The 10,184-nt window shown below is 52.1% G+C and overlaps 1 protein-coding gene across 1 annotated transcript in view; it reads left to right on the forward strand.

Annotated features, from left to right (window-relative positions):
* Window positions 1-1,986: 1,986 nt before the first annotated feature.
* Window positions 1,987-10,184, forward strand: part of TNR (tenascin R) — a 32,595-nt gene continuing 24,397 nt past the window's right edge. The window contains exons 1-5 of the mRNA XM_032696522.1: window positions 1,987-2,482; window positions 5,189-5,665; window positions 6,117-6,380; window positions 7,103-7,218; window positions 9,703-9,853. Coding sequence (XP_032552413.1) covers window positions 1,987-2,482; window positions 5,189-5,665; window positions 6,117-6,380; window positions 7,103-7,218; window positions 9,703-9,853 — 1,504 coding nt within the window. The remainder of the gene's footprint in view (window positions 2,483-5,188; window positions 5,666-6,116; window positions 6,381-7,102; window positions 7,219-9,702; window positions 9,854-10,184) is intronic.

Genomic DNA, 10,184 nt, shown 5'->3' on the forward strand with positions numbered 1-10,184 from the left:
CAGACAGGGAATGGAGATGACAGACCCTGGGAATGCATCCACAAATTCAGCAGGGCTTCAGAGCTGTCAGCCCAAGCCTCCAGGAGGAAGTTGAGGATTAATAGGGATGTATGGCTCAAATGGTCTGCTCCGGGCTGAAGGACACCAAGGAGCATCCACCTGCCCTGCAGGACCTGTGGATTCCTGGACCTGGATTCCTGCAGGACCTGGTTTGAGCCGGAGTCACCCCAAACCGTGGTGACTTTCCACTATTTCACAACAAAGAGCCTGACCAGCGGCACTAAGCCTGATCCAGCACCTAATCAATGCAGGATTACTTTTTCTTTCCTTTTTTTTTTTTTTTTCTTTTTCCATTCCCTGATCCTTTTTCTAACGATAATAAAAAAGAGAAAGCTCCCTAGCATCATCCCACAGGGATGCCACCTTTCCCACAGCTTCACGCCCTGTCCGAGGGACTGGAGGGGGGTGCCGGGATTTGCCTCTCAGAGTCGAGAGCTGGGCAGCTGTGATGGATGTACCGATAAGGAGACTCGGATCGATGAGCCTGCCAGCTCCTACCAGAAAATGAATGGCTTTCACTCTATGGGTTACAGAGTCGTTAACTACCCAAGCCGATCGCTGTCATTAACGAGCGATCTCCGCCGTGTATCTGCTCAGCTCCGCTTTATTTACCTGCCTATCCCCCTCTCCCTCCTTCCTGCATCCACACAGGACCCTTCTCCCCCCGTGCAGTTGTGCTCGCAGACAGGCTCTGGCGCCTCTGTTGAGCCAGGCTGGATCCGAAGAGCGGAGAGGGGAAGGATTCCATTTCCCCACGTCTAAGCTGTTCCTGTAATGCTGCAAGGAGTCTTGCTTTGAAGCTCTGGCCCGGCTCGGCACAGCTGGCTCATGGCCACAATTACTTCCACTGCGAGCACACACAAAAAGCCGAGTGAGAGGCCAAGGAGTGGGTAGTCAGCTTGGAACGAGTCAATCAGAGGCAGCCGGCGCTAATTAGTCCCTGTGCCGTTCTCTGTCACAGCCACCCTATTACGCCGGGACAAGAAGTCTCTCCGTGGCTCAGCCAGGGCCACCCAGGAGCCACCGGAGAGCCCAGAGGGCAGAGGAGGATTTGAGGGAGCCAGTGTGAGTGTGCAGCCCTGAGTTGCCACTTAACGGAGCACTGATCCCACCCCTCTCACTCCTTCCCGCTGTCATGTCCGGTGCCCTCCTTCTTGCTGTCTTCTACCAGAGCCACTCCACTGCAGAGTTATTTCCATTTTTCTTGCTTCTCCTAAAACTAGGGAAAAAAAAAAGAGAGCCTACCAAAGGAGTCCCAAGTGCCTGATCACGAGAAGCAGGTATTAAGCAGGGAGCCAAGAAGAAAAGTGCAGCAGAAACATTGCAGTAATATGGGATGATAACCCTGCAAATGCTGTGAGGTGGCTGAATAGTGATGTTTTCCGGAGTAGCAGTGGTATAGTAGGAGAGAAATCAGGAAACAAATATTGTCATTCAGCAGTAGGGGAAGGGAGAAGGCAGGGCTGTTCCCTGGGGAGCCAGAGAGGAGCTACAGATCAGGAGAGCCATTAGGAGTAAGGGATGGCAATTGCTCGAGATTATGGCACTGGCAGATAAGGGCAAAGTCAGAGTGGTGAGTGGCCTCGAGCAGAGTATTTGGTGCTTCGTTAGTACCAGATTAACTGTTTCCTGAATCAAAAAGTAATAGCAACAAGAATCTGTCTTTGTCACTGTTCAAGGGCTATGACAGGGTCTCCCCCCCCCAAGCCATGGGTTGTTTAGGCTCCACCAAAGAGAGCAGGACTGCGTGGGGGTCGAGTGAACCCCACATGTGTCTGGACAACTGCCCAGAAGGACTTGCCTCTCTGTGCTGAGCAGAGTTTCAGGGCTAACACCAACCTTGCTCTTTTCCTTCTGTGTCCCCAGGTCCTCCCCGCTCTCAGCTGACCAAGGCTGGCTTAGAAGGCTGTTTCCTCTCCCGGGAAAATGGGGACTGATAGTGAAAACCCAGTCCTGAGGAATGTGCTCATCAGCTTCAACTTGCTCCTGCTGGGCGCTGTCCTCAAGCCTTTTGAGTGCCGGCTGGAGGCGACAACAGAGCCGGCCGAGAGGACAGCGGTGGATGAGGCGGGTGGCCTTGCCAACTGCAGCCCACCCATCAAAGAGCAGCCCATGGTCTTCCACCACATCTACAACATCAACATCCCGCTGGACAGCTGCTGCTCATCCATGTTCAAGTCTTCGGGCGAGGAGGTGAGTTCAGAAGACGACCGGCTGGCGGAGTACACGGAGCAGACCTCCGACAGCGAGAGCCAGGTCACCTTCACCCACAGGATAAACATGCCCAAGCAGGCCTGCAAGTGCTCCACCTCCCTCCCGTCCCTGCAGGAGCTGCTGAGCAGGATTGAGATGCTGGAGAGGGAGGTCTCCATCCTCCGGGACCAATGCACCTCCAATTGCTGCCAAGAAAATGCAGCCACAGGTAGTAATGACATCCTGTTCGCTCTTGCTGGGGGCTGAGGGCTCGAGCAAGAGGCAGGAGAGAGAAATACAAAACCACTCAGAGTGGTGATGGAGGTTCACCCATGATGGGGCTCTGCTTTAGTGGAAAAGCTTGGCTCAGGTCCTCTAGGGCAGGAGAACCCCCGGGAGGGGATCTGGTCACTTGAGTTGGGATGCCCCGCTCCCTGCGTAACAGCCAAAGTTAAAGTCCCATGATGGATAAAACTGCAGCTGGTGAGGTGGGAGCAGGGGGATTTCCCAACCCTGCAGTCCCTCAGACGCTGTTAGACATCAGCCACTGCTCGTGGGACAGGGAGCAGAGACAGAGCTGCTGCTCTCCTAAGCTGTCCCTGGGCTGAAGGCAGCACCATGGGAGTTGGCAATAAACCCCTTCATCTTCTCTGTAGGAGGAGCGATTGCATCTGAAAAGCTGATTTAAAAAAAAAAAAAAAGGAATAAAAAATACAGAGAAGAGCTCCTCTTGCCACGAAAGATGCAAACAAAACCTATAAAAAAGGCGTAAAACCATCAACAGGATATTTCATCCGAATAAAAATATGTGCTTTTGTGAAGCTCTCCAAGAGCCCCCATTAGAGTCAAAGACATCCCCTTGTTTCACCTAAGCTGCCCTGCAGAGCCAGGGAAGCAGGCAGGGAGCTGAAATGAGATGGGTTAGGGAAGGTTTGGGCTAGAAGCTGCATTTCAATGGCACAGGAGCCAGCAAACTGATAGTTTTCCTTATGTCTTGAGGAAGAGGGGCTGTCCCTAAGGCCATCCATCCCAAATGCAGCACAGCCCTGCTCGAGCCACGCCAGGGATCCTTGCAGGGAAGAAAACACCAAAAGAGACAAACACACAGGGCATCTTTCCAGGGGGAAACTGCTTCTCACACCAAGAACAACAGGGAGGAAGAGAAATTTAAAGTAACCCTTTCCCCCCCGGTGCCTACTGGTTTTTTTTAAGTTTTGCAGCTATTAGTGTGACTTTTCTGGTGGTACCCCAATTCCTCTATGTGTAGAACACACTAAGATGAAATGGGTGCAACCCACACTCAGGTTAACCAAGGGTGTGTGGGTCGGGGAGGGAGAAACCAGAATGGCCATGCAGCAGGGTGGCTGGGGCTGGAATCTCCAGCACAGCCAGTGGAAGTCAATGCATTCCCAGCTCTGGGTTCAGCTCACATCTCCCCTCAACGTGAAAGTCAGCAACTGCATTAACAATTAAACCAGAAAACACTGGTGTGTGCAAAGTGAGGGTTAAAATCATGTAGGAAATGCTATGGGAAAAACCTGTTTTTCCGGAATTCATTTGAAACTCTGATGGGCCTATTTGGGTTACTTGCAAACAGGCAGACAGCTCCATTAAACATTCATTGCTCGGTGGAGTCTCCACTCCCATCGCAGATGCGCCGAGCTAAAACTGGAGTAATTTCATTTATTTTTACCGGAGTTGCTTTCAATTCACTGCACTGCAAAGGAGATCAGGATCCCTACCCCACTGCCTGAAGCACTTCCCCGAGGAAAGCCTCTTTCCTCCAGCACACTTACTTACAAGCATCCTCTCTCCCCTTGATAACTTAACTAGAGGCTGAGATCTGAGCAGATCCTGATTGGCATTCCCAGTACTTGCAGTTTGGATGGGAATTGTCCTGCAAAGTAACCCAAAGGGGTCTGTCTGGCACAGCATGCAACTGAGCCTCTTATAAAAGTGCATCTGCTCACCCCACATAGGAGGAGCTGCTTGGATGAGTCAGTTAGGATGGAAAATTTATATGGGGGACAAAGAGTCCTGGGACTTCGGGTTCTTCCTGATGCAGAGGTTTCCCACGGGTTGGAGGAATCACTGTTCTTACTCAGTTCACATAAGGAAGAAAAGTGCTAAAAATCAGCAAGGAAAAATTAGCCTGGTTGGGACAAACCCTAAGCTGGAGCAATTGGTCCCTGTTTGGGGGGAAAACAGGGGAGCATTGGCAATATCAGTGACAGGTGCCTTGGTCCCTATGCACCCCTCCTCACTCCAGAGCATCCTGTACAAGGCTGCCAGGTAAAGAGGGGACATTAGCAGTGGTGGCCATGGTGTCCATCTGGTTTCCCTGCTTTCCCACAACCCCAGCATGCCCAAACCCCTGACACTTCGTGCAAAGCCAACAGCTCTGTCTCAACCAGGGATGAAGATCATGTCTTTGGGCACATATCTGCTTCTCATGGGAGAGAGAGTGAGCAGACCAGGATCTCTTGCCTGTAAAAAAGGGGAGATGAGACCAGAGGAGCCATGGCTGGCACAGAGGGTTTGGCCAGGGAAGGCTTTTTTTTCCAGGAAGAGGGTTAGGGATGTTCCTATCAACTGAGTGCTGAGTTGAAGAGAAACCAAAGGGAGCACTCGCATCGCAACGAGGCTGATGGCAGCCATAGTTATGGAAGCTGCTGCTCCCTAGGGAAAGATAACCTCCTGGAGATCTACCCAAACCCCACCACGACCCTGTATCACCAATTCTGCCCCTTCCAGCCCTGCAGCCGCCAGCTCCCAGAGTTGGGTGTGCTCAAATAAAGGAAGGACTTGCCTCCCCTGCTTGCCTCGCACCTCCCCTCCCTTCCCCAGCCCATCAAAGGGCTGACCTGAGACCAGCACTGACCTTTCTCCACCTCCCCCGCGGTGGGCTCTGACCCTCGGTCCTGCATCCTTGCAGGGCAGCTGGATTACATCCCGCAGTGCAGCGGCCACGGGAACTTCAGCCTGGAGTCGTGCAGCTGCGTGTGCATGGAGGGCTGGGCGGGCAGCAACTGCTCCGAGCCGCTCTGCCCGCGGGGCTGCTCCAGCCGCGGCGTGTGCCTGGAGGGCCAGTGCATCTGCGACAACGACTACGGGGGCGAGGACTGCTCCCAGCTCCGCTGCCCCGCCGGCTGCGGCTCCCGCGGGCTCTGCGTGGACGGAGAGTGTGTCTGTGAGGAGGGTTTCACCGGCGAGGACTGTTCGCAGCTGCGGTGCCCCCGCGACTGCTCGGGGCGGGGGTACTGCGTGAACGGCACGTGTGTGTGCCAGGAGGGCTTCGCCGGCGAGGACTGCGGGTGGCTGCACTGCCCCAACGCCTGCAGCGGCCGCGGGGTCTGCAGGGACGGGCTCTGCGTCTGCGAGGAAGGCTACGAAGGGCAGGACTGCTCAGCAGGTAGTGGGGGCATGCACGGGGAGAGCCAGGCGTGAGTGTACAAGCGAGGGTTTCAGGGTGCCCAGAGTCCCATAGGAGCGCCACGAAGCCTGGGAGAAACCCGTACCCAGCAGAGCACATCACGTAGGACACACTCAGGCCCCGCAGTCTGAGCGCCTCCCTGTTGTCTCTGTCTCCAGAGGCAGGGCAGTTAAATGTCTGGGAGGCAAGCAAAAAGCCAGCGAGGTTCATCCCAAACTGGGGGCTAAACCCCTGGTGCAACTGCGGCTGCAGTCAGGTTCTCCTGAGCCTTTACCTTGCTGTAGCTGTTCACACACCCACAGAGAACACGTAACCCCCAGCCCAGAGCCCGTGTCCCACCAGCAGACCCACACACCCTCCCACACAGCCACGTGCAAGGATAAGCCACGCAGAGCCTGACACTTTCCTCCCTCTCTGCCCTTCCCACCAGTGGCTCCTCCTGAAAACCTGCGAGTGACAGGGATCAGCGACAGCTCCGTGGAGCTGGCGTGGGACAGCGCCGGGGCAACCAGCGAGTACGTGGTGTCGTACCAGCCAGCGGTGCCAGGGGGCACCCAGCTCCAGCAGCGGGTGCCTGGGGACTGGAGCAGCATCACCATCACGGATCTGGAGCCTGGTGTTGCCTACAATGTCAGCATCTACGCAGTCATCAGCGATGTCTTGAGCATCCCTGTTACCTCCAGGGTGATGACCAGTAAGTATCCTACTGCACTTGTTGCTTCCATAAAAACCTTCTAGCAGCAGAAACTTGAGTCTTAAAAAAACTCCACCAAAAACAAACAAACAAAAACCCCAAAGAAACAAAAAAAAACCCCTGGGGATATTTTTATCCCTATTTATGGCTGTATGGGGTTACAGGAAAGGGGGAAATGTGTCCACCCTCTTCAGAAAGAGCCTAGATGAAAATCTGAATATCTAAAAACCAAAAAAAAAATTTCAGTGCTTGATTGAAGCCCCCAGAATATGGGGGGCAATAGTGCAGCAAGAGGGGATGCTGCTGTGCATCAGGAGTTACACAGTCCTCACCAGGACTGCGACGCACAGAGGAAAACAAGAGTATCAAGCCGTAATGGCAATCTCCAGAAAGGATCCTAGGAAACTAAGTAAGGATACAAGAGGGCAGGGGGAAAACAGAAACTATCCAGACCTTTCCAAAACCCCTTTGCAATCCCATCATCCACTCTGTTCACACGATAGTGTAGTGGGATGCTTCAGTGTCCAGCAGCCCAGGCATTTCCCCCTTTTCCATCCAACCCACCTGGAGGGGGGACAAAGGAACTTTGCTAACAGCTACCAAAAGGTTCCCCATTTTTGTTGCCCTGATAACAAAATACCCACAGGGAGCAGGGTGGGGACTGGCAGCACCCACACACCCATCCCACTCTGCTCACCACCCCTACCCCTGCTCCCTTCCAGACCTCGCCACGCCGCAGGGGCTGAAGTTCAAGACCATCACAGAGACGACAGCAGAGGTGCAGTGGGAGCCCTTCTCCTTCCCCTTCGATGGCTGGGAGATCAGCTTCATTCCCAAGGTACCGCTGCTGCACTCATGGCATCGCGGGGTGCACCCAAAGCACCAAGCTAGCAGATCCTAAATCAGCTTCCAATTACCCCCTTCCCAAAATACCCAGCCTGTGTTTGCCATTTGCTTGCTGCACATCAGACACCCCAAACACTGCCAGCCTGCACTTCCCCAGTAGTTTTGACATACATGTCCTCAAAGAAATTTCCCCTCCAAAATCCAGAGACAAGCTTATAAAGAAATAAACCTTCCAGCCTCTTGCTGTCGCCCCCTCTCTTTCCCTTCCGTCTCCTTTGCCGTGACCCTTCCTCCTCCTCCTCTTCCTCTCCCCTGCTCTCTACACCAAGCTCCCCAGAGCTGCCTGGATCAAACCGAGCAGCTGCCAGCTCTCAGACAACAACCTTCAACATCCCCGAGTCACACGCACGGCTAATTCCTGCCACGGAATTTTAATGGCAGTGATGAACAGGTAGAAATTGTGCCAGAAAAGACGGATAAAAGCGTTGCCCTAAATATCGCATATTTTCTGCGCGCGGCGACAAAAATCGTACATCAAGTATTTCATCTATATTCATAATTTCTACACCATTTAGCCATAAGTATAGCTTCAATTGTATGTGGAGCCTCTTTTCAAGAGCATTCAAGCCCCAGCAGTAAAAGAAATGCTGATTAAGGGCTCAATTATGACGTTTTCCCTTGTACAAAACCCTCGCTGGAATCAAAGGCAGCTCTGGGCAGCGGGGAACTGCAGAACTTGGCCCCAAAGTTTTAAATGCTCCTCACTGTAAAGTATCATTACACAGCACAAAGCAGGGGCCCAATTGCTTTAAATAACTCAATTCCCTCATTTCCAAAGAGGCTGGAAGGTTCTTGGTGCAACACGATTTGCGTGTGGACGTAGCCAACATCGCAAGTTGAAGTTCAGGTAGTGCAGGTATTAACTCTGGGATAATTTTCACTCACCATCAGGAGAAGAGCTGAAAAATACGGCAACATCAGGAAAGAGCTTTTGGTGGGAAAAAATAGCTCCCTTTCAAACACTCACTGATACTCAGGAATTAAGCTCAACAGCATCCCCTTGAAGCAGACAGATGAGGATATATCCCTTTTAGGGTGAGGAATCACCAGGATAGAAGCAAACCTCTCCCCACAGAGTCACCAACAATAGGTTTTTGCTCAAGCTCACCCAAAAATGCAAATCACTGGTCCTCCTTTCCATTTTCAATCTTAAAACTTAAAAACACGTGGAAGTCTTTTGGGATTTAAAGGCAGATAAGATGCAAAAGTCTGGCTGTTCTCAGATGCAAGGTTTTGGGTAGAGAAGGGACATACATCACTGGGCTTTGAAGTTCTCACATCCATTGGCCAAGAACAAGGTCCTGCACCAGAAAAATCACAGTCATGCTCTTGCCTGTCAGCTGCCAAAATTGGACTCTCCATCACCAGCTTTTCCCCTACAATAAGGCAGAGGGTGCTGTGTCCTTCACTGCCTGCAAGCAATAGTTGCCTGAGAACATGCCACACCCAAATAAACCCAAAACCTAGTCCCAGAGGCTAAAAACAATGGAGTTATAACAGCAGTGTCACAAATAACCTCTGTGAGAAAAACTGAGCTCCCTGTCTTCCCAAAAACTCAGTGAGAGGATGCTAATTTGGTCCTCAGCATCCCCACAAGGATGCTTGCACTTTCCTGCAGAGCAATTCTCCTTCTGTGGTGTCCACAGTGCTCTTACCCCCCAGCCCCCCAAAATCCAGGTCAGGTGGGTATTGCCCATATGCTGCCCGCACTGAGGATGGCATGGGGGAAAAATGAAGCAAAGACAGATTTAGCAAAGAAAATTAGGAAAGGTAAGATGGCAATTGATGGCTAAAATGGAACATTTCCTGTTTAATGAGAAAAGAGATGAATATGAATGGGGAGCTATATGCAAAGATTTGTTTAGTGTGTTATTAGTGAAGACAGCAGCGAGAAAAGATCCTTTGTCCAAACACTGGCAGGAAAGGTGACATTTGCAGTTGTTTAAAGCCTTACAGCTTTTCAGGGCAAAACTGCAAAGCGTAATGAGTGTAATAAAGATGGTTAAAAAGCAGGGGATGGCAAGATAAAGACCTCACAGTTTCATACCTGTACATCAACTACAGAAAGCTCCTGGCACCTGAAGAGCAGGAAAAAGTAGTCTAGCCAAGGCTTTGCTTTTATTCTCTTTTCCCTTCTGAAGAACAGCAGAGACACAGATGGCAAAATACAGAAGCTGAGGGGGGAAGGGAGGGGGAAGGATTTTGCAGCCCAGCAACATGGGTGCTCCCTGCTTGGTAGGTGACTTCACCCTGGGTTTCTGCACCTCCATGGTGGGATGTGATCTGGGGGATGCACGGCTGGCCATGGAAGAGTGTGACGTGGAGGGGGGGTGGGCACCTCCTCTCCATGCATCAGTCCTCCCAAAACACCATTTTTGTGGGATTTTTTTTAATGCTTATTTCCACTCCCTGGCAGAATAACGAGGGTGGTGTGATCGCTCAGCTGCCCAGCACTGTCACCACCTTCAACCAGACGGGGCTGAAGCCGGGGGAGGAGTACACTGTCACCGTGGTGGCCCTGAAGGAACAAGCCAGGAGCCCTCCCACCTCCGACAGCGTCTCAACCCGTGAGTGAGCCTGACCTGGGGGAGCACGACAGAGCCCAGGGCTTGGTCCCAAAAATAAGATCCTATCAGCAAGAGCAGCCTGGCACTGCATGGGCAGGGATAAAAGTAGCAGCACCCCGGTGCCCAAGCACTGCAGCACCAGCTTCTTCATGCAGTATTTTGTCCCTCTCCCTCCTGAATTGCCACAAGCACAGAAACCGTGGCGAGGTTAATGGGGTTGGGAGTGAAGACTCGGGTCTGCTTTTATTATATAGCTGGATAAATTCTTCTTCTGTGCTAATCTCATATTTCAGAGGCTGCAAGCCCTCAAGAAATATCTCTATAAATGTAT

This window comes from Chiroxiphia lanceolata, chromosome 9 (genome assembly GCF_009829145.1).
Source record: "Chiroxiphia lanceolata isolate bChiLan1 chromosome 9, bChiLan1.pri, whole genome shotgun sequence".
Lineage (NCBI taxonomy): Eukaryota > Metazoa > Chordata > Aves > Passeriformes > Pipridae > Chiroxiphia > Chiroxiphia lanceolata.